General features: G+C 35.9%; 1 protein-coding gene across 1 annotated transcript in view; it reads right to left on the bottom strand.

The window, feature by feature from the left end:
- BCKDHB (branched chain keto acid dehydrogenase E1 subunit beta) overlaps positions 1-24,868 on the bottom strand; it is a gene marked incomplete at its 5' end in the record, with an annotated part of 103,234 nt that extends 78,366 nt beyond the window's left edge. Inside the window, 5 exons of the mRNA XM_010166682.1 lie at positions 9,627-9,737; positions 13,708-13,805; positions 19,928-20,036; positions 23,950-24,105; positions 24,735-24,868. Coding sequence (XP_010164984.1) covers positions 9,627-9,737; positions 13,708-13,805; positions 19,928-20,036; positions 23,950-24,105; positions 24,735-24,868 — 608 coding nt within the window. The remainder of the gene's footprint in view (positions 1-9,626; positions 9,738-13,707; positions 13,806-19,927; positions 20,037-23,949; positions 24,106-24,734) is intronic.
- Positions 24,869-25,863: the final 995 nt, after the last annotated feature.

The following is a 25,863-nucleotide window of genomic DNA, read 5'->3' as shown; positions in this document are numbered from 1 at the left end:
AAGAAAAATAATCATTTTCTATCATAATGAGTCAGTTAGATAACCAAACATTTGGGATTTCATGCACTAATTCAGCTCACCAGATTTGCAGGGGAAAATAGTCAAACAGGCTAAAAAATTTCAAGAGACTTGCACTTTTTTGTACTTTTAGTAGTACTTCAGAGCAGCTTACCAGAAAATGTTACCATATAATTTAGTTTATTTAGAAGAAAACCTTCGATTTTGGTGAGCATTGTTGCATGGCAGAACAAAAACCAAAGCAGTCCATAAGTTCAGGCTCTTCAGAACAAAGAAAAGATAGGAAGGAAAATAATGGTTTGTCCAATCCTATATTAGTAGCATTGGGAAAGGTAACAGCATAGTTAAAACTAAGTCTAATCAGTGTTTAGCCTATTGTCCTAGGTACAGCTCTAACAACTTTGGTAAATATCTTAATGATTAAATATCTTAAAAAAAACCCAAAGATCTTACTATTTAAAAAAATAAATTAAAAAGAAAAATCAAATAACATTTTCATTTAGAAATCTCTGCAGTCTACAGAGTCTTTACAGTCTGTGTTTGTATTACAAGTATTTCAGATTGCCTTCACAGAAAGCTCACTGTCAAAAGAAAAATATTTACAGTAAGCCAAATACAATGCATTATGCTATTAATAAATGCATGTTATTACATAAGAATTCAGTAAAAAGCAGATTAAATCTTAGCATCATAAATTTTAACATTATCTTAAAAATTACAAAATTATTGCAGACATACTTAAAACTGCATTCTCTTGAGGTAAAGGTTAATAACACACAAATAAGAATCTATAGCATCTGAATCCTAAAAAAATAGCTGGCTCAACTAAGTGATAATAGCAGGATAAATAGCTACAGACATTTAAAGAAAGGCAATACTGTAGAGAAGTAATAATTATCTCTATGGAAGAATGATTCATATATGATTACCATTGTGGAACTTCATCCCAACTTCCATTAGAACTCAATCAGCACCAGTTGCAATGGAAAAAAAATAAAAACACATATTGGAGCTATAAAATAGCTTCTAACTATAGACTACACACCACTACTCATTTATTTGCACAAGTGCCTTTAAATTTGAAGCTTGTAATATGGAATGCGTGCAAAAGGGAAAAGGTTTTCTGAGGAATTCATGGACCATATCATCAGCACTATACGCCTCAATGTTAACAGACACTACACACAGATGCCTTTTCTCTATTTAATCAAGGTTTTCAATAATCAGACTCTTTCTCAAGTACCACTTATCAATACATATGTGAAAACCAGACACAGGAATTTAAAGACTGAGAACTACTTTTATACTGGGAGGGAAAAAGGAGAAAACAGAACTATATATACACAAACGCCTCAGCGCTGAGGCACTTCCCTGAAACAACAAGATGCATAGGAACAAACAAGGCTTCCATTTCAAGCTTTCTTGAAATATAGCAGAGCAAGAGATGTGAATAACTGGTTCCTAAAACAGTTATATATATTCTCATAACTTTAAAATTACTGCTTGCAAGTATGGTTCCAGTGTTCTGCTTCTGAAAGCCAAGCAACAGCCCACGGCATGCTCTAGCAACCTGAAACTACAAGACTAAAAAAAAGACACAAGTTTCTTATGGAAACAGTGACAAAGTTAACTGTCATCATGCAAGCAGTACAATTTTAATCACATTTTATAGGTACGAGGTCCATTCAGTAAGAAATCCAAGAAGCAATATGTAAAATGGCAAAAAATCAAGAACAGATAGCCAAGAAACATAAATCTGATCCCAGGATACCTGCATTACAATTGTACAGTTCAATGCCTGGTGAGAATAGTTAATGTATAAAAAACCCACACCAGGCTCGCTGATCTTGATTTTCCTTTATTCACAGTCCAATCAGATGAAGTAAACTTAAAGTAATGGGAGCAACAAGCTGATAGACCACTAGGTCTGCCAGGACATGCTGCCTATTAAGTACAGGACACCAAGGATCTACTGCTGACAATTATCCAATCACTTCGATGACAACAGCTGACAAAAATGCCACCTGTGCATTACGGAGAAAGTTCTAGCAAGCTCTGTAGAAACAGCTCCCATCAAACAGCCTCAATGGAAAACAGGCGGGGTGTTTGCCCTAATCTGCTCTCCAGTGCTGTATTACCCACTGGTTCCCACTAGGGCTGCTTTCTCTTTTGCTCAGATTTGTTCTTTCCAATGAAAGGGCAGATGTTTTTTCAGCCTGCCAAGCATTGATGTTGACCTCCTTGGGGAGGTCTGCAAAACCTTTCCTATAGAAGAGCAAAGTAACACCAAGTGCCCAGAAGAACATACACCCCTTCACCTGTCTGTAGTACAGTGTCCTAAAGAAGCAAGTTCAGAATTATTATCTGATGTCAATCCAAAAACTATGTTTCTGCAAAGACACCACTGTTTTTTTGCAAAATTCAGTTATCCAAGCTCACAGTAACCCCCAAGCCCTTAATACTGCAGTCCAGTTTACAGTTCTTTTATTACTAAGTCATGAAGGAATAATTCTCAGCATTTCTTTGCACTACAGTAGCAACAGTTCAGAGAAAGTTAGGATATGACTAATTAGGTAATAAATGCAAATCTTCATCATTAAGGTCCCTTCCAACCTATACCATTCTATGATTCTGGAATTCTATGATTGTGTATGGCAAATACTTGCCTTCTAAATAATACAGAAGCACAAAACTGTCCATTTGCAAATTTTCACTTGCAAAAGTGAAAATGGCAGCTTGATACTAATCAGTTTAAAGTTTAACTAACATGCTCAGCTCAATTATGGGTGAATAAAATACAGTAATTTGCACATTCTCTTAAGAGTACTTAATCCTGAGCTAGATTTCCCACTTCCAGTAACACATGCATTTCAATATGAAAAAACACTACAACCACAGAATTTTACCCTGAATGTGACCAGTGAAGCACTGGGAACTGTGCCACTGCCTTTTAAATCAATACCACACCACCCAAAATTTCATAGACAGAAAAATCCACATAGCCTAACTTCTCCAAGGCTTCCAAGCAAATTTGTTAAGTATAATGAAGAGGGGGAAAAAAAGTTTTGTCTGAAAACTTACTTTCTGAAAGGGAGAAAAGGTATCTTTAAACAGTTTTGTAGGTTATAAAGTAAAAAATTTTATAGATATTTCATATATATCTCACATTTCAGTTTCTTGAGCAGCACCCTTCATGTTAGCTTAGCCTTCCAATAGTAACACAGCTGATCAATTGAGTAGTAGGAAAGTGTAACCTGCCTGGATAGGAACTGGCAGATTTGCTGTGGCTGCATTAGATGCACATGCACCAGCTGGAGAGTCAGCAGAGCATGGTTAAGGCAGAGGTTTGGTAATGTATGTTGAGAAGCACACTAAGTTCATGTTTACAGTTGAATGTCTAAATGGGAGAGATCACTCCTGATCCCAGCTTTTTCATCAATGAATTAAACAGAAGTAGGATGCTGATGTTAGAATAAGCACAGGGAACACATACTCTCCCTCAAAAAAAAAGTAATCTGCTCTATCCACATTTAACTACTCTTTCTTTGAATCATAACCACTGTATCACTCATACTCCAGCCCTGGGGAATAAAGCAAGAGCTTTAGTCAGAAATCAGTGAAGACTGTTAAAGTAAACAAGAGTCTTACCAAATTTTTCACTGGCCCATGAAATGACATAATACCTTGAGAATGTATATATAGACAAGAGGCTCAGAAATTTAAAGACAGACTTTGCTGTTACATTTCCCAAGGAAGCAGCAAAGGCAGCACATACTCTGAACAAGTTTGTGTCTCTTTTCTAACACATAACAACACAACTTTTTATGCTGATCTATTCAGCTACATATTGGGAGTTGATGTGGGGTTCACTTTCAATCCTCTAGAGGTAAAGCACAAAGAATTGCATTGACTCTCATTCCGAAGCACTATACTGGAGCTCTATGTGCATACAAGCTGTACAATCTATTCCATTCAATCTATTCCATTTTTCTTGTGAAAGGCTTTAGAAATATTACAGATCAGTGATATATTAAAAACAGTCCTTGCCATCATCAAAAGAAAACAGGAAGTCAAGGCGTTTTAAAATTTTATCTGGTTCAAACACTTCATAAAATTCAGAAAAATAATCACTTCCAAAGTTAGTTTTCTAAGCACACAAAAATTCAGATACAAGCCATCACATCAAGCTTTCAAACCACTGAGCATATCCAACAACATATGCACAGAAGTCACGATTTCAGCTGTTTGAAATTTGTTCAAAATCACAAATTCTGATTAAATACAGACAACTAAGGAATACACCACATTTTATACATTTTAATTTTTTTACCTTCTGGATTTCTGTGAAAAGCAACAAAGAATAAAATACAGGTCTAAACTAACTTAAGTGACTTAAAAATTTTCCTGTATGTCATTTTAAGTTGTCAGCCTGTAAAATCAATATCTCTTAATCCAGACTAGGAATGCTATTTTTAAGAATGCTAAAGAATCTTGAAAAAGGCTAGATCAATTTTCAGGGGCACTGAAAAAGGACTGTTTGTATCTATTACCTCTGAGTAAGGAAGGACCCCTTCCTTTCACAAGAAGCTTTTACAAGTTAAACAATAATGAAGCATTATGTAAAACTTACCTATATATTGATATAAATATAAACACACAGAGATTCTTTGCTTTTTTATAGCAAAGAGATGTCAGACTTTTTTTTTTTAAACAGGCCAAATACCTATGTTCTTTCTGTCAGCAGCAGGAGTCATCTCTTAGCTATACAATAAGGGTGCGATTTCTCTCACCTGACTACATTACACTCATCAACCAGGGTTCCCTTAAATTTTTTACTTTTTTTTTTACTTTTTTAAACAAGACATATCCAGAGGCCAATTTTTCTCATCCTAAAATAGGCTGCTGAAATAGCTGGGATGCATGACCCTCAGGAGATATTCTTTCTGTAGACTAGCTCTCTGGGCTACTGTAACTAGCTCAAACTTCAATACTCATTCTTAGACATCTGAAGATTGACAAAAGAAAAATCTAGCCTGTTTGCATGTTTACTCATCCCTGGAATGGTACCAAAGAGAAAGTTTCAATTTCTACTGGGCTCCATTCAAAGCACATGGCAGTCTGCTTCAGGCAGGTGCACCCTCATCTCCTTATGGAGGTGACAAATGCTAACCTATTTCAAAACTGAATGTAAACTCAAAATCTTAAATATGCAAATAAAATATCAGTAAGAACAGGCAGCAATTTTTATTTATGTTCACTATATTTATTATGTTTCACTCAGAGTTATATATACATAAATATGTTCACAGGAGGAATGCAATGTCAAAGCAATTGCTTAACTTGGCTAAAAAGAGGCCTCTGGTGGCAGCTGTGAAGTATAACTTCTCAGAGGTTTATGAAATATGTATTTTGACGACATAATTTTCTATGCAGAAATAGCTACAGAAAGCAGACTAAGCAGTTAGATTTGCAGTGAAAATTTTTACTTATTCCTGTTCATCTCCACAGCAATAACCATTTCAGTCCATACTTCTCCATGCCTATACCACAGTTGACAAATTAGTCTTAAAGTTGCATATATTTCCAGTTAAAGTATCTCATTTTCAAATGGATGCATTGAAAATTGCAATGTTAAGGTTATTTCATTATTAAGATAGTAATAATTAAGTTAAGGTTACGAGGCCTGCTCATTCCCTGACACAACCAGAAGGCTGCTTGAATTTGTTTAAAAAAAAATATGTAGACCAACAAGGAAAATTCATGGAAATATTTCTATATAAAAATGCAAAATTCCTTGGGTAAGCATAAGAATAAAATAAACACGCAGAGTAAAACATATTAGACTGGCAAATGCATGACTTCTGTAAAATTCAATTCCTTTATAATAGCTTCATGGCACTGGCCCACAGGGAACTTGGGTTAACCCAAACACTAGGCACATTATTAGAAACAATATACACAGCCTACAAGAAGCTGGATGAGGCTCCCTGCCTTCTAGAAAGAGCCAGCAGACAGGAGAACCATAATAAGGTGGAGAACTGTAGCAGGTACGCTAAGGTTGGTACGACAGATGTGAGCGGAGACATGCATGTGCAGGGACTGAAAGCAGCAGCAAGCCTAGGACTACAGTAACAGCCTATAATGATCACTGAGTATTCCACCCCCAACAGTAAAAAAGAGGGATGTGTTTTTACATCAAAACCCAAAATCCTGCTCTCTGATAAGATGGTAGCACAGACTCCCATCAACAGAGGATCCGGCATCCCAACACCCACAGAACAGCAATAAGGTTGCAGTGCAGCACATGCATCCTTGCTTTCTTTCCCTCTGTGTCCAACAGGACAAGGAGATGACAGACACATATTTCAAACATGTAAGAGGAGGGAAAACAAAAACCTGGCCTGAGATTTATGGAGGCTGACATAAGTAATAACAGCCTGAGGCAAAGGGCAGCCCTGTAACAGCTGGAGATTTGCTTATTGGCCGGACTGGAGTAAAATCAATCCCATTACCTATTAAGAGCCTGCAAAGAGGACTCAAAGCAGATGAACAAACAGCAAATTACTTTCTCCAGCACAGTCAAATTTTCTACCTCTCTCTCTTGGTCCTTGACACTGGCATCTCAGGAAGGGAATACCTGAAGTACAGCAAGTACCATTACCAGAACAGATTCTGAAAGCCACTGTCATCTGCAACAACTGCACCATGCAGTTCCTCCTGGGGGGAGGCTACAGCAAGCAGCTACAACTATCACTTCCATCAGGCTGTTTATGTTGGCAATTACCTTAAAAGCTGGCCAGGATGCAAATTAAGTTAAAAAGTTTCAGTGTTACATAGTATCAAATGCAAATCACTAATTATTTTCAGCTGAGTAAAACAGACAAGATCTACAGAAGAAGGTAATTTCATGTTTGTCCCATCAGACTGGCCAGCCTGCAACCATACTAACACTACAGCAACACTAAAACATTTACTATTTGGTATTTATTATAATAAATAGCTGAACTGTGTTGCCAACATGCACTGCATTTCTTGCAAAATAACTCAATTTTAACTTTTAATAGTAAACTCGTTAACAGATTTAAAGCATGGGTCTATCTGTTCCATTTTTTTAATTTATGTCACAGTTGCCTTACAAGATGTTCAGGATGGAAGATAAGCTGAAAATTTTCACAGAATATTTATTTTTAAAGTACAGATTTGCAAAACAGTATGACTAAAGCTCTGCACTTTCTATGTAGAGGTGCATTTTTTCACATGTTTCAGTGCAGGTCCAACCCAACAAAACAGACTTAACTGCTCTTTCAAAGAGATGTTTTGCTTTCACAGAATGATAGCTCAAACCTTTAAAGAAAGGAAAAAAATAGCTAGGAAAAAATGGAATAATTTTACTTGTCTGTAAGAGACTGTAAAGAATTTATTGCTGCCAAAGTCTCTCTTCAGAATGATGACAACAACTCAACACATTCCATTTTACAGATAGAAAGTACATCCAAGTAACATGAAATATACTGCAAACAAATACTGAAAACATTTCAACTGAGAAGATCAAATTTATATGAAGCAATACATAGCTATGCGTGTAAGTATACAACTTGTTACACATCAGCAACTGGATAATATGACACTGCCAACAGTGGACACCCAATATGGATCTTTCTTCCCATAATCTGCTCCACCCAGTCCCACCAGCAGCCCCTCAGACAAACATAAAAGTAAATTCATACTGCAGAGAAATAAAAGCTTTGCTATACAGTAGCAGACCTATGGCTCATGTTTCCCTTTATCACATTTAATCTGTTTATACTTTACCTGACCAAGAGCAAACCCCTTACCGAGCAACTACAGAATGTCAAAACATTTGTCTACAGGATTAAGATACCCCAAAAATATATATAGAGAGAGTCAGATAAGGAGGTCTGCCTGATCTGCTCCATTTAAACATCTGTACAATGTGACATAGCTGTAGATATGATACCACATTGCCTTAAATTAGAAACTGCAAGCAGAGAAGGCACTTGATGGAATCACACACCTTTTTCAAGCCCATGGCTCTTGTCCCTATGGTTATCTTCACTCAGTACACTACAGTTACTAGGCCTGAGTTAACTAAGCTGCAGACATCTCTCAAGTTTCAGAGTGATTTGATCAGCAGCAGAAAATGAGCTAGTTTACAGAGACTGAATTAGGACCCAACGAGTTTTTAGCCACGTCCTGCAGGACTGTGGATTTGCCAACTTAAGGAAATTCACAGCTCTAGTAGAAGCAGAAAGCATTCTGCTAACTCACATAACTTGTCAAAGTTTAAATCAAGGAAGTCACCATAAAGTGAGGGGTAAACCTTTGCCTATGCTCTACTTGTTAATGCTGTAAATAATGCAAAGACAAAAAACATTCTGTTGAATGGCAGTCAAGGATCAGCTCTTCTTTCATAGTTCACAAGTAGCTTGACAAAAAATGGTTTCATGGAAGAGACTTCAGACTAATTTTCATGAGGTAGCTATGGAAAAGATTTATCTATCAGAGTGCTCCCAAAGCAGCAATATTAATGTTTATTTTACCAAATCTAAGTTTATTCATATATTTATAAAATTAAAAGTAATTCATCAAACAGGTAAGTGAAAAATGAAGAGGGGGGCCAAATTACAAGCACTGTAAATAATGTACACAAAAAATTGCTAACTCAGGACAACAGGAAAAAAGTTAGATAATAATTGGGAGCAGGGAAATCAAGTTTTTCAGATACAAGGTTTCACTTTAATGACCTCCAGTTTGTCTAGTGTTATTTTTTTTTAGTTTCCCAAAAGGTACTTTTAAAAAGTGTACCTTCAGATTCTTACTTACATTTACAAAGACTTACGGGGGGGAGATGGGAGGGAAGGTAATCAGACCAAGGTATATGTAAGTAAAATAACCACTTCCCATGGTTTCTCAGTATATGGCAATTCAAATTGCAGTTTCAGTTGCCCAGTGCTTTGAAAGAAATTCTTTGCAAAATCAAAGACTTCCAAGAGCAGGCAAGGACTTCACAGTACCCATGAATTTCAAACCAGATAGTCTGCGAATAGTAAATGCTGGCTTTTCTCCCCAGCCCAAGAATTCATATACCTTAAATCAAAACATTTATTTCTGGAAACATAGATAAACAAAACTAAGGCACATTATTGAAGAGCTAAAATTAAATAACATTTTGTTGTAAAAAAGAAGGAAAAAAAAGATGAAGATTTCACCTGATCTTTTCAGACCCAAAGACAGCAAAGATCATAGAAAGAGCAAGACATCATGGAAAAGCAGTTTCCAAGAACAAGTCTGACTAAATCCTGCCCTGTGCTTCAATGCCAAGAACATTTATCCTAACATTATTTTGAATCCTGAAACATAATTCTCCTTCAATAGTAAAGCAAATGTTTGGTCCATGTAATGTGCATTTACTCTTCACATATGATAAAGAACAAAAAATACAGAATAATATATGCAAAATAGAACAAAAATGTAAGTCTTAAAAAAACTTAAAGAACAAAGTGATCAATAGTTGCATTTAAATCATTGTTATTAGTGGGGCTTTTTGGTTTGTTGTGGTTCTAAATTAACATACCTCATTTCCTTACCTTGCAAACAGTCTCTGTATCCCAGGGTAAGATGGTCCTCAGATCAATAACTTCACAGGACACACCCAGCTTTTCTTGAGCCATTGCTGACACCTCTTTGATCACATGTACCTGAAAAAGCAAAGTAATATCACCAAGTAAACATTTAATTTCTGTTTAAGATGTTCTAAATTATGCATACTGAATACAAGCAGTGATTTAAAATATTACCTGCATGTTTAGCAGAAAACTTTTTATTCAGTAATCTAATAAGCATTTATTACTCAGTTTATTCTTCTTATTTCCTACTTAAATTATTCCTAATATTTTAGCACCACTTCAAAAACTAACTTAAATGAAGAATCACTAAGAACAAACTCTTGCTTTCTGGAAAAGTGTGATACAGTGAACAGTATCAGACTTCACTACTTTGTATTTGCAGTCAGTTTGGGGTTTATTATAAGGTTTTTTAACGACTGTAGCTAAGCTAAGACCTAAATATATGAGAGTAATGTATTTTGATGTAGCAGTCACATGAAATTCTGCAAGAAGCATTACATACATTCAAAAATAGCCCTAGTAAATACATTTATTACAGTTCCCTGAAAGTACAATAGATTACCAAGTGATCATCTCCAAAGCATTATCTTATGAGCAGTTATGACAGATAGTAACTACCACATAAAAAAATTACCTTTCAACATCCAGTCCTGGCCCCCCACAATCAAAGCACCTTGGCATATGACAGTATAACCATTCACTGGTCTTCCAACATATTTTAATACTAACATTACAAATGTTGCATTATCTGATTATTGTAATTAACATCTTACTAAAACAAAATAAGTATTCCCCTCTAGTAAGAGGCTAGTGCTGAATTAGGATATACATTATTCACTCACTACCCACCAGTCAAGGAACACATTTAGCAGCATATATAATGAGTTAAAGTAGATGTAAAACAATCCACATCTATTAGCATCCTTTTCATAAGGTATGTTATGATATGAACTGAAAAGAAAGCAATACTACATACATCCAAAACTGTACCTTGACATTATTTTATACAACACTTTTAAGCAAAACACCTTGTAAGCATTGGCTTCCCTAAAACAAACATTAGCAAGCAAATGCTCCAACATGGAAAATAACAACTGTTATGACAACAACTCAGATCATCCTCCACAAATATCTCAGCAAAAAGCATTTGCTCATGAGGCACTAGGGTAAAAAAGAATTTCTTGATATGATGTTTTCAATAAACTCCAATGTTTTCATTATTCGTAGAATATTTCATAATACAGGTTTGAACTGAGGTAGACGACCTCCATCAAGCAACTTCTAGGCATAGGTAGGGGGTTGGAGGCCAAGGACCATCCCCAATAAGCAATTTGGATGAGGTCATCTTGGTCTAGAAAGCAACAGAATTTAACAATATGGACGTAGTCAGGCAGTGTCAGTTGCCTGAGGGTCAAAGAGCAGTATTAAATTTTACACAGAGCAAAAATCTATGCTGAAACAAGATGATTAAGGATTTAAACATGCAAGTACAAAATGCAAATATGAAAAGCCAAACACCAAAGGACTATTTTAAAAGGTAAATCAATACACATATTGTGTTCTGGTTTCACTAGGATACAGCCAATTTTCTTTTTAGTACCTAGAATAGTGCTGTGTTTTGGTTTCAGCATGGGATTTGCTACAAGAACAATGCTGATAATATATTGATGCTTTTAGTTGTTACTAAGAAAATCAAGGATGTTCCAACTTTCCATGTTTCACTAGTCTGCAGGTGCATAAGAAACTTGGGGGGAGCGCAGTAAATTAGCAAACCCAAACTGGCATTTAGATATGCCAATGGGATATTCCATATCATATAACAACATGCTCAGTATATTAATAAGGGTTGACCATAAAGCTCTCAGATCTCTCACGCTCTCTCACTCTTTCAGGATTGCAGTTTCGGTTTCAGGATTGTTGCTGTTCCAGGATCGCTATCCAGAAACAGGGGTATTGGTTGGCAGGTGGTGAGCAATTGCACTGTGTATCACTCATTTGTATGTTCTATTATTTCTTTTAATATTATTTTAATTTCAATATTATTTCAATTATTAAATTGTTTTTATCTCAACCATGAGTTTTCTCACTTTTACACTTCAGACTCTCTCACCCATTCCATTGCAGGAAGGTGAGCGAGTGGCTGTTTGGTGCTTGGCTGCCAGCCAGGCTAAAACCACCACACTTGTAAAAATAAAAAGAAAATATAGCTTGCAGTGTTTTTGTCTAAACTTCTAATACATCTGTGGCTGTAATAAAAGCATTTAAGAATTTTCAACATGACACATGGGATGGATATTTGTGTCCTTTCTGTGACATATAAGTGAGAATGTTTACCTAGGTCACAGGGGATAGGGATTAGTTAATGATCATAAAACACTGAGCACAACTGGAGAGGAACTAAAAACCTTTACTAACCCTCATTAGCACCACCCAGGAAAGCAAGCATCAGGCAATTCCACCAGAGCAGCAGCTGCCAAGCAACTACCTGCCATCCAAAATCATACGAGAAGTAACCAGTGAGTACGTGCAACCACTCTGCCTATTGAGAATAAACTGTGGATTGGTTGCACATTTAGTAATCAGGTTCCAATTTTACGTACACAGCCTGCAAACACCCTCAGCACAAACTCACGGAACATACTTGATCTGCAGAAGCCTGACACATCCAGAACATGCTGGATTCACTGCATATGTGCTAAGCATCTGTCCCCATGCTGTATTATACAGCCACACCCGTGGTTTGGTCAGCTCGTAAATTTGGACTAGGGCTGCACATCTGTCCTATCACTATTCACATCAAAAGAAGCGCCTGTCTTAACCCTTGGCCTACGTTTTCCAAGCTCCAAAGCACATAATTTTTTTGAAGGAGGTCACTCCAAGTCCTCTCTGCACTACTGCCTACTGGGTAAACTTTGGATATTACTAAATCTCCATAGCCACCTTTCAAGCTACTACTTTATCAATTCGGTTTTTGGGAATATGATGAACACTAAGATTTCATCCAAATGGAGTAAAAATTTGCATGGGAACACAGAAAAATATAGAAACTGTTTTCTGTGGGAGAAAAGTACAAGTGAAGATCTTGAAGGAGTCCATCATTTAATACCAGTGCAAAGTATCAAAGACTAGTAAGAACAGCCATAGATATAAAGGAGATTAAGCAGTCCAAGGACAAGGAAACTATCACAGAAAAGCACTGAAGATTATGGATTTCAAACAAAAAGGAAAAACAAACAAAGAAACCCCCCCCACACACACATACAACCCCAGAGATCAATTCAATACTCTTGTGATGAAAGTTGTAACACTCTCTCCTCCAAAAGCTTCTCAGATATAATTAGGCCAGGAAAATAGCAATTTCTTAATTAAAGGCAATAAAAAGGTTTTTCTCGTAATTCCAAAGTAGATTCTGATTTCTTTTCTATAATTCTTGAAAATGAACGTGTATTTTTCTTACCAGATTTTTCAGTATTTGCACATCTTAATTTGGAGGGGGGTATCCAATCATGTTCTTGAATAGTTTTGAAATATAACTGTTAGAATCAAAACTGTATCAATCCCTATTTTTATTAAATGTTCAGTGGATTTTAAATCTCTGTATAAAGGGCACCCCAGACTGCATTTTTTAAAACAAATAATAATGCAGTAAAAATCTATATTTTTCTTTCAGCATACTACTTTGAATTTTCCTTTACCATTGCCTTCCTCAGAGTCACATCTCACTGCCCTATTCTTACATATATCACTTTCATATTCATGGATAAATCATTAACCTCCTGCACAGGTACCTCTTCCACATTTCCAGAGTCAGCTTCAACTGAGTGAAATTCAAATGAGTGAATGAGTGAAATTTTACACAATAAAAAGCAGGTTTCATGTAAATATAAACACTAGCAATCATTTATTCAAGCATACAGGGATGGAAGATGCACACAGTTTATCATCTGGCACTTAAGCCTGAATGCAACGCTATTCAAACATCACCTAACCCTTAGCCTAGGTTTTGCAGGATGGCAAATAACTTGTAAAGAGCCTTACTGACCTGAGTACCCCAAGCAACCAGTGTCACATCACTGCCTGTCTGCAACACCTCAGCTTGAGACAGTGGAATGTTGTAGGGCTCCACAGGAACTTGCTCCACTGAATAAATAAAAACAAAGGGGAAAAAAGATGCATTAGATTCCTTTACTATTCAGTATTATCCCATAAAAATATACACTAAAAATTTTCTTCAATGTTAATGCCATCTAAAACAATAGACCAAAATCATACTGAGTATTAGCCTTTATTTCAAAATTTAGCTGTAATTAAAAATATTTTTAATTATAATGTTAAAAACACGTTCAGTGTAATGTTTAATTTATATTTTTTACTACAACAATAAGACACACTATATACACAACAATGATAGTAATAAGTCCTGGTGTACTCCAAGTCAAAATACCAGCATTAGATTTAGAGATGGACACTGCTACAATTGACAAAAAATCTCAAGTAACCACTGCAGTTAATTCTAATAAGCATCAAGAGAGCCTTGAAATTATACTTCAGTACTCAGACAAGAAGGAAAAGTTGTGCCAGTGCCCTCTGATATCTGCCAAGAATGATTCTGCACAGTTTTAGGTCTAAACAGAGGGAAAAGTTTTCAGAACCTACACAAAGTGTCAGCATGAACTTGTGATTATAGCAGTTTTAAATTAAACTAAATATTTTTGCTTTGGAAAAAAAAAAAAAAAAAGTTATCTATTCACCAAAAATACATCACAATTAGAGAGAGCAGACAAATATTAAGCATCTTGTCTTCTCTAAGACATTTAAGGTGGTTCTACTCAAGACACATTCACTAGTTTTCAGATGGAGAGACGTTAGGTCAGTTGTGCTAGTTTTGAATCAATGGTCCAATGCAATATATGTTGGCTGGTTTAATGATCAAAACTGTGATAAAAGGCATCTATATATCATATTTTAAAATAAATATTGTTTTGATCTAAAGGTGGACTTGTCTATACACCAGTCTGTCAAATAATACTTCTTAAAATAAATTCTAGTGATAAGTGGGGAAAAAAAAAAAATCTTACCCAACTCTAACTCTTTCTAAATATACAAAACCAATTTATAAAGAAGGCATTTTACTTTTTTTGCTAACATATTTCGTAGTTCATAAAATAGTTATTGAGTTCCTGATGAACAGAATTGCTTCTTGAAGTTACGATAAACAATACGACAAAGTGATACCAGCGGGAGAAATTACGTGGTTTGTATTTTAACCTCATCAGTATGGTAGACCAAATACAAGTGGAATGACCTAGGTTTTTTCCAGGCTTACAAGTCGTATGCCTAACTTTTCAATAAATCAAGTAGTGAATATTTTTTTTAAATGGCATCACATTTTTTGGGGAGGGGGTTATTTGTTTTTTGACAGAAATAATATATAAATACCACAAATTTTACTGAACCACAGAACAGCTGAGGTAGGAAGCGACCTCTGGAGACCACCTAGTCCAAGCCCCATGCTCAGCCATGCTCAGAGGGTCATCTAGCACTGGTCATTCAGGGCCACGTCCAGTCAGGTTTTGAGTGTTTCCATGGTCAGAGACTCCACAACCTCTCTGAGCAACCTGTTCCTGTGTTTGACCACCCACACAGTCAAAGAGTTTTTGCGTATGCTTATGTTAGAGATATCTCACTTCACCTGAATGGGCACAGAGGTGACATACATATTAACTAAATCATTCTTCCTAAAAACATAACAGGAATGATTCTTCATCATAATTCAAGAACACATGTGCATTGAATCAAGAAAAAAAAAATAAACACGAAGTGCTTTTAAACATAGCACAAAATCAGATCTCTTTGTAAATTAACATTTTTAACATATTAGAATATCAGTGTCTTCCTGTAATAATTTATTTGAATAAAAAGTAGCTAAAGGAATATAGAGCAGGGAAAGGAAGAGGGGTAGGGCACATCCAGCATTTGCTCTCTGCACATTACTAGTTGACAGTAAAGCAGACCAGGCTTCTATGGATTTTTGCACATTGCAAAACCCTTAGGCAAAAAACAGCAGAGATCCTGAAAGATAATTAAATCCAAAACCATACTAATTGGCATTGCAAAACTGTGTTTTTCATTGAATTGTCACCTACAGGAAACCTGAAGAACAAGAACCTCATAGACATGACACCGGACCTTCGAGTGCAAGCCCAGGCAACCGATATGAATGAGAAGGTTTTGAAGTGACAGTGGGATGCAGCAAAGGAAGAACTGGAAGGTGTACATGATACAAAAAGAGTTCCTTCTCTGTGTAATGGTTTTACCCACTTAGGAGAATTAAATACAGAATTACACAAATTAACTCATTTCTTATTACAGCTAAACCATTCTGCAATAAGATGTTCATTGGATGAGCTCATCTAGAATTCCTGACACTTTTAAATTCAAAATTCAGCTTGTCAAAAATTTATAGGGAAGTCCAGATTTGGCAGGATTTTATTCAAATGTCTTTGCAAAAATTCCTCCCTCCATTAACAATGATGAAAAGTAGCATATGAAATTATTCTATGCATATTCTTCCATAATAATTAAGCAAACCAAACAATGTTTATACAAAGCATCCCATTCATCTACTACCGAAGATATAAATGAAATATTTTAAATCAAATATTTCAAATAAAGCAATTTACAAAAAGTTGTAATTATTAGAGAAAAAGGGCAATCACAAGTTAATTTTAAGAGGCTGTACCATCTGTTGCTTTTTCTAAAAGAGCAATCTGAACAGGAGAAAGAAAACACATGTTTTCTCATCTTACCTGTCTTGTCTCTATAACAACCACTGATGCAAGTAGTATTTATTTCTACACCACCAATGTCATATATAGTACAATTAAACAAAACTGAAAAGGTCAAAAAACATCAGAGTAGGTTCTCCACAAGATGTCTAAACCTGATAATGTCAAGGTGACTCATCTTCTCCTTTGATTCATAATCATTATGTGCTCTTGACACTGCACAGGCTGTTAACTACTTTTTATAAATCAAAGCCTCCTTTTTCTTTTTAATTCAGGTATTTTCTTAGTATCTCTGACATTTAGGGGGACGTCACCATGGTACTTTCAATAACATTATAATCTCATAAGTTAATCAACAACAGAGTTCTCTCTCTATATGCATACTTGTATATTTAACTCCGGGCTTTTACCCAGAAAGGCTTACATTTCTTTGTTCCTTTCTAATTTTATAAAAGGCAAATTAACATACACAAAACTTCTGATTATACTGTCAGGTTATGTGGAAGAAGAGAGCATCTGCAACGTGAAGGGTGTCTGGACAAGGATCTTTTCAATGCAAAAGGGAAGAATAGGAAGAGGAAAAGGTCATAAGGAAGAACACGCAGGGACACAAACTTAACCAACAAAGGATGAAGGAGGCAGTAACAAGAGCCAAACCTGCTCATTCCCACTTATTGATAAGGGTATGGGGAATGTGGGAGTGTTTCCTTCAGTGAGATTATCTGATGAAGGACCCTGTCAAATGGTATGATAAAGAAAAAGGAGCTATAAACAAAATATACAGAGACACGAATCTGAAAACAAACATGACAAAGACAAGAAGCATACTAGGTCAGGCACACTGAGTGAAGGGCTATCAAGAAACTATGGGCAAAATGGGACTTTGCAACTGATGGAAAGGACCCAGGCTAAAGCAGTTCATGAAGAGCTGTCGGTCATGGGAAGGACTCACGTTGGAGAAGTTTGTGGAGGAACTGCCTCCCATGAGAGGGACCCCACACCGGTGCGTGAGAAGGAGTCCTCCCCCTGAGGAGGAAGGAGTGGCAGAAACAACGTGTGAGGAACTGACCTCAACCCCCATCCCCTGTCCCCCTGTGCCACTGGGGGGGAGAAGGTGGAAAATCAGGAAAGAAATTAAGCCCAGGAAGAAGGGAGGAATGGGGGAAGTGTTTTAAGATTTGGTTTTACTTCTCGTTATCCTCTCATTTGATTGGTAATAAATTAAATTTGTTTTTTTCCCCCAAGTCAAGTCTGCTTTGCCTGTGCCAGTAACTGGTGAGTGATCTCTCTCTGTCCTTATCTCCATCCACGAGCCTTTCATTATATTTTTCTCCCCCTGCCCAGTTGAGGAGAGGGAGTGATAGAGTGGGCTTTGGTGGGCACTTGGCATCTACCAGGGTCAACCCACCACAGTATTATCTTCCTACTCCTGCTGGAATCGATATTATTAAAAATTTGCTCTACTTAAAAAACAAGACAGTTGCATTTTCTGTTGGGTTTATCAGGGCAGGAGGCATTTTTGGTAGTGGAGGATGGGGCTACAGTGGTGGTCCCTGTGAGAAGCTTCACAAAGCTCCCTTCGCTCCAAGGCATACCTGCCTCTGTTGCTGAAAGTCCACTCAGAATTGTCTCAAAACGAAAAAAGTTACCTGTCACAAACATTCCCATCACATGTTGATGCACTTGTACTATAAATTTCAGCCTAGATCACTAAACTGATGTTATTCGAAATTTTAAGATAAAAATGTACGTAATGTCTCTGAAAATCAGGCCATTGGAATATGGGAGGAAGTCAGAGTCTTTCAGAAACTACCAACATCATCTTGCATCTACACTGCAGTTGGTTATTGACCAGCACATAAACTACATTAACCACTATTTCAACATACTCAATATATCAATCTCAAGGTCACAAGGCTGATTTATACTCACTAGGCAATCCAGCAATTGCTTTACAAGTCATTTCCTCTAACACAAAAACCTCCCTATATTCTCAAAACCTGTGTGATATTGACATTCATTCCATTATGAAAGTGAGTATTTTATTAACTCTACAGTCTGTAGAGTGACTTCTACATACTGAAAAAAAAAGGGGGAGTTGTTTTAAAGATACAGAATTTTAAACTTCCATTTTTTTCTTTGTTTAACAGGACTCTAAGACTCAAGTTCATTTACCAAATTACTTCATCTAAATTAAGTCAGAGGTCTTTATTGCTAAATTTCAGTAAACTCTCAAAACACACTGGACCAAAGGAATGCCATGCCCTTTGGGTACATCACACAATACCACACTAAAATAGTTGCACCTATAAAAATACATTGGTAATGGAAATTCTGTGTCTTTTTTGAAAATATAAAAGCAAATAAGCAGTTTCCCCAGTAAATATCCTGTTTGTTCCTGAGTTATTCTGACTTTTTTTTTTTTTTTTTGTAGCTTTGATGTCTGCTTTCTAAATCTTTCCCTTGTTATTCCTCGAGTCTCTTCTCTAGGAAGAGGAAGAGGATAAATTTACTAACAAAATGAATCCACTGATGGAAAAGTGCTGTTAAAAGGTCCAAAGGAAAATACAAACATTTTGTCCTTCACTCAACTTCAGTCCACACACACACAGAGTCAACTTATAAATTGAATTGACAGATTCAAGCATAGCTGTTATATAAAGCTATATAACATAGAAACACTGAAGGTAAGTGATTGCTTGAGTTCTATCTTATCAGCTGCTCAATCAATCACTCCACCTATCTCCACATGCAGAATTTGTTTTCATCAATTATCTGTTCCCAGTTCAGCTTCTCTAGTCCAAAGTAGTAACAAATTAATTTTTACAACTTAAGCACTATCATCTTCAAATTACTCTGCTGTTATATGTTACATATAACGATAGCTGTTAAAATTTCTTTGAACCAAAAAGTTCACTATGACTAAAACAAATGAAAAAAGTAACAGCAATCACACTTCCTTCCACATACATTAAAATCTACAGGGGTAGATTTTCAAGATTTTTTGAAATTAAGTGCTTCAAATAAATTTTAACTTTTTGAAAGTGTTGATGTTCAGTTCTTTTGGAAAAAAAAAAAAAAACTAGCTGGAAACTTTTTTTTAGTATTTAGAGTTATGAAAAAGAAAGTAGTTTAACTTCTGTCAAATTCATATTGCAATTGGATAATGTCTCTTAGTTCTATTTCTTCTTTCTTTTTTAACCCAAGACTGTGGAAAGAATTCAACTTCCAAAGTTAACTAAGCATGAATCAGATTGTAAATGTCCATTTATCTTTGCAGCCAAATTTAGAGATCTTATTCAGTTTTCACAACTCCTCTAAAAATACAAGCGCCAAACATAGCTAGAGACAAAACACATCAAGAATTCTGCTACAGTATTGTTTTAGGTGTGACTAGCAACATATAAGTGAAAAAAAAAAAAAAAAGTGTTTCTTTATTGGAAAATACAGCAAATACAGCATATAAAACTTTACCTGCAGCTCTGTAAAGTATTTTAGGCTCAAAGAATATGCATGGATTTTTGTCCTCTATGCATGACAGCAGCAGTCCTTTGGCCTGAAGAGGACTCCTTGGAATAACAATCTGTAAAAATATTTTTTAAATAGTTCATTTAAACCGCAATTCTGCTACAAGCTTCCTCAATTAATATTAAAAAACAAGCAACTATTTGCTTTAAATAAACCTATGTACAGATTGAGCAGTTCTTACAAAGTGAAATAACATCAGTGCTACGTTGCTAACACACACTTCAAATTTTGAATTTTATTTTGTTCATTAATGAGGCTTGAATACTTCCCCTCTACATCATGATTAAATACTAATGGACTCTCCTCTGATAAGGTAGAACTAACATCTTAAAAATAATATTTTGAGGTAGGAGGAACAGAACAAAGTCAGGTAATGAAAAAAAAATAAATGTTAGTTTAGTAAAATTAATGTAGACGTATGACAAAAAAATTCAGCTGAGTGATCATCAGTTGCTTGGGTAAAGATTCATTAGAGCAGGCCTGGAAGGTATTCAGACCTAGTCCAGTAAATTTTGAAGACTAAAAAAAAAGAAATAGCTATTTAAAGTTTACTTGCTTTGTTTATGGTGGAAGCTTGACATTTGTTCATTTTGGAAATGAAACAAATATCAAAAAATACCTGAAACTATTATCAGGCAAAGAGAAAACTAAGCAAGGCCTCCATTTGTAATCTGAATACTTGGAAAGAAAAAGTATAATTGATTTGCCAACTGAAGAGTTAATTTTGGATGATCTAAGAGAAAGTTGATTATGAAGAGAAAATTACCAAATTATCACAGTTTCAATTAAAATAGAACCTAAGAGCTCAATTCCCTCAAATCAGAAGGACCAGCTAATTTACAGCCCAGATATCTCAAAGAACTGGCACATGCAGTCTACTAGCAAATATTTTTATAGCAGTGAAGGTATAAGTGGCCCCCTCTGACTGAAAATATTTGTTGTAGCACTTTTTTAAAGAAAAAAAAAATAAACCATGTAACTACAGACATGTTAACTCACTGTCTCCAGGCTTCAAAATATTTTTTGAGAATAAGAACATTTAGTTACATAAAAATAATAGAAAAGAGTCAAAATACAACTTAAATCTGCTATCACATCAAATTAACTTGATAAGTGATTTTTCTATACAAGGGAGAAGCACTCTATTAACATTTCACCAAAGCATTTGGTAGCAGACACATGGGAAATTACCCAGCCAATGGATGTAACTAGTGCAGCTCCTTAGGGATCATTTTTAGGACAGACGTTATTTACCTTATTCATTTACTGTTAAGTCAGAACATGGTAATGAAAACTATTCAAAAGCTGAGAGTCACTACAACTACAGAGGATGATACCAAAAAGACCTCGTTCACATCGAGGACATGACTGACAAAAGTAAAGGCAAACTGAACAATACATACTGAAAAGTCACACCTTTAAGGACTGCATTTTTGTTATAAATTTAGAATTCAGCAGTAGCATTTCAGATCTCAATTTATCTGCTCAAATGATGACTAGGACGCTACACAGTAGAGCCCTAAAAAGCAGAATAATATAGCCAAGGAAGTGTTAGTGCTATTGAAAAAATCACCGCTAGGAACTCAGCTGGATTACTTCATGACTATATCAACTGTTTTGAACAAAAATGAATGAAACAGGTGCCAAAAGAGCTTCAGAAATCGTTAATGTCTCTTTGATAGTTTGATTTGTTTAGTCTAACAAAACAAAGACTAAAGGGTAAACAATTGTTGTCTTAGTATATGAAAGGGAAGACGGAAGGACAGATAAGTTAAATATACAAGTTAGTCAGGAATAAATTTAATGAAAAGCTTTTAGCCATGATGGCAAATATTCTCCTACAGTGGAATGGAGAGAGCCAATACAGTAATTTTGGAAGACAGTCTGGTCCATTAAGACATACATCCACACAACACTAGACAAAAGATACAACCGTCTAGCTACATTCTCAGTACCTCAACAAGCCTTGTCTTAAGTACTAATGATTACAGTCCTGCTCCTGCACAGGCAAAGTTGTACAAACTCCCTTTTGCTTGGGAAATTCAAACCTCACCTCTCACTTAAGAAAAACACAAAATAAAAATCTTAAATCAGGAACCTGCCACACAGTTTACTAAGAGGGCTTTTGTGAAAACCACTCTCCCCAAAGATCTATCCTACCCTTCCCAGCTTGTCATACATGGTCTTTCCTCCTGTAATTTGGAGAAAATATGCATAGCTATGGAACTTTTGCAAATGTATCTGAACCACAAGTTCATTTGGATTTCTGGATTCATACATTAAAGGCTGGGTTTGGGTTTATTCAAAAAAAGACCTGCAACTTTGAAGATAAGGCCTTAAATGTTATTGACTGCATTAATTAATAGCTTTGCAAAAAATACTAAAGGAACAACCATGTTTTCACAAATATACAAAATTCAAAAGATACAGTCTAAAATACTTCTCTATGCATCAAAAATTAGTATTTCACAATATACTTATAAACTTTAACTTTTATAAACTTATAACAATAAACTTTAAATTCCACAGAATTTAATGTGCCTCTACCTTTAACTGAGATAACAAGTATTAGTGGTAGCACTAATAGTGGTACTTATTTTAGCACTTTACCCTTTAGTGAAAGTGAAAAACCAACAGGAAGAAAGACCAGAGATGAGAGAAAAAATAAGTTACTTGAAGCGATTAAATAAATTTCTAACTTACTAACTTACACTAATCACAGTAGTACTAGGGTGCTATGAATTAGAAGAGTTTTAATCGCCAGAGCAGATCACTAAATCTCAGCACTTGGTTCAGTATGTAAAGATTTGAGATTTACCAACAAGGTCAGCATAAATCAGCTAGACTTGGCATCAGTATCTTAATCACATAAATTATGTTGTGCATCCGTATGATAATAAACTACTCTAGTTTTTAAACAAGCTTGTTTAAGTAAAGAGAAACAAGGAGAGAAACAGCTACGGCCTCCCTGTAAATGAGTAATATCTGAAGTTTCAGAACACTAAAATCACATCTAGACAACAGTTTAAACAACAGATAAACAATGAACATGTGTCTTCAGCATACAAATACTAGTTTTGCTTAAGTCTTCCACATTAATCAAGCTATGAGTCATTTCTCAATGGACTGGATGCCAGTTAACCCAGTAGAAGTCTATAGACAAAAATTTACTCAGAAAAAAATGGAGAGCTGGCAAATAGTGCTCCCTTAATCTGAGACAACTAGATCCCATCCCTCCCTCTTCTCCAGGAAAGTTATTTGTAGAATCACTGGGAATTTAGCTTCAAGGAATGCCATCGTCTCATGCAGAAAGCTTGCTTAAAGTTATCATTCAGAGAACCACAGAACACTCGAGGTTGGCAGGGCCCTTCAGAGGTCATCTGGTCCAATGCCCCTGCTCAAGCAGGGCCACCTAGAGCCAGTTGCCCAGGACCATGTGCAGACAACTTCAAGGATGGAGACTCCACAACCCCTCTAGGCAACCTGTGCCAAGTGCTTCCTTACGTTCAGACAGAACCTTTTGTCTTTCTGTTTGTGCCCATTGCCTGTCACTGTCATTCATATAAATGAATTCAATAATCCACTGAAGAAGACAGATGCAGGGGGAAAAAAAAAAAAAAAGAATACTATTTATTACTGTTAGTTTTTAGTTTCTGTACTATACTGGACACAGAACAGATGTAAAATGTATGCTTTTAGTGCAAAAAGCACACAAACACAAAATGCTACATCCACTAAAGATTGCTTAAAAAATGGCTAAAAATTCTCAAATGCTTACCACAGTTTAACTTTAAAACTTCTAAAAGAGTTTTTAATTAACATATTAAGGTATTTTGTTGTGGGCTGACTTCCATTCTTCTTCCCCTGCCTGCACCCAGACTCACAGTTAGTCAGGTCCATTAAAAATAAACAAGAAAAACCCAAACAAATAAACAAAATTAATCTTCATAAAATAAGAGTTACCATACCTTTATTCCAGGACAGTGAGCAAAAAAAGCTTCTGGACTTTGAGAGTGATACAGTGCACCATGACCCACACAGCCCCAGGGGGCTCTGATGGTGAGGTTTCCACAATTAAACAGATCTCCAGAGCGGTAACGATATTTTGCTGCTTCATTAACAATCTGGGAAGATTTATATACAAAAGTAACATTCAGCCCAATACCTTTAGTTATGCATCATTAAGCCTCTGCAATGTATGAGGTGTAACTACATCATCTGCACCATGCATGGGATTCAGAGGACCAAAAGCAAAGGAATCCTGTAAGTCAGTGGAAAGGCAATCATTTTCCAAGGCAAATGAAGGAATGATTTAGTGTGTCCAAGTTAGATGCCTAGGCCTCAGGAGCAGCCATATAACCCAGTTGCTTCCCTATTCCCATACTGTCAATCAACCCAGTTCAAATCTGTAGTTTGTCCTGTGGACACATGGCTGGCTGCAGCAGCAGAGAGAAGTGAGAGAGTGTTGGTAAGACACAGTTTAGGAATTTAAGGCTGCTGAAGCCAAAACAGCCATAAAACCAAAAATAAAAACAAACAAAGATACATTTGCTCCAAATCACATCTTTAATTTCCATTATTTCATGAGCCTTCAAATTGGCCTTGGCACCTTCCTGTTTCCTTAAAGCATGCACAAATATTAGTAATGCAGCTGTGGATATATTTGCAAAAATTACATCTTCAAACCAAGTATTAATGCTAACAGAAGAGTAATTTAGACAGTCATAAGATTTCGTTTTACTTCTGTACTAACCTGATCAAATGCTGGAAAAATGTAATCTGCAAACTGAATTTCTGCAATGGCTGTAGCACCTGCAACAGCAACTCCAATACCAAAGCCAACAATTCCTTGTTCACACAAAGGGGTGTTGAAAACTCTATCTTTACCTATTAAAAAGAAAAACAAAACACCATAATTCCTGTAACACACTAGCTCTAAGTGGAAAACAGCTCCAGAAATATCCACGTTACAAACAAGTCACCTGCAATTAAGCATACAGCTCTTTAGATGGGGTTTTTTTAGATGTAGGAACAATAAATATCCATTACAGGTAAAGATACTTTCACTTTAATTTGTAACAGCTCAGACAAAGACAAGGAAAAACAAAATGGAAGATAAGAACAGTTTCTGTAACTGACTAACTGACAACGTTCTTAACACTTCAAGGAAAATAATTTGTTCTGATGTATATACAGATATACAGCATGCATATCCCTCATGCTTATATGGTAGGAGTAAAGAATACTTACAAGCATTAAAAAAGGTTACCATAAAGAAAAGTATTGTTACTTCATTTTTTTTCAGGCAGTCAAAACTAACTCTTCATAAAGGCAAATGGATCTACAAGAGCATCTGTATGAAAGTAGTCTCTTGTCCACACTCCCCACAAGTAGTGCCCAGTCTTACCAGTCTTCCTTCATATGGTAAGGCTGTGCTCACTAAAAAACTTGGTTTGTCTCTAAGGCAAGAGAAAAAAAAGCTGCTCCTGCTGTTGGAGGCACAAGACTGGAAATCAAATATTTGGGGTTTTGTATCTTCTCCGTGGGACTGCAAAAGGTCATTTTAGCCCTGACATACTTCTGTGCTATAGTAACTTCAGATTCCAAATATGCATCGATCTAATAGATGGCTGAAAACAAAATTGTTCAGCTCATGAAATTAAAAACAAGGAGGGGGAGGGAGATGAAACACCACTACAATATCCTCTATAAGACATATTTACAATATTTGCCAGCAGTACTGTACTCCCTCGGCAGATCAACAAGAAAACCTAGTTATGCTATTAAATCATCCCTTCAGAATATTGGGAAGTAGACAGTAGGTTTCTGCTGAAGTCCATCATGCATTAATATGCCAAGACTTCAAACTCAATGGAAAAAAG

This window comes from Antrostomus carolinensis, unplaced genomic scaffold (genome assembly GCF_000700745.2).
Source record: "Antrostomus carolinensis isolate BGI_N321 unplaced genomic scaffold, ASM70074v2 scaffold5754, whole genome shotgun sequence".
NCBI classification, from domain to species: Eukaryota; Metazoa; Chordata; class Aves; order Caprimulgiformes; family Caprimulgidae; genus Antrostomus; species Antrostomus carolinensis.
The sequence above is the reverse complement of the archived record's forward strand: the minus strand, read 5'-3'. Positions and strand labels throughout refer to the sequence as shown.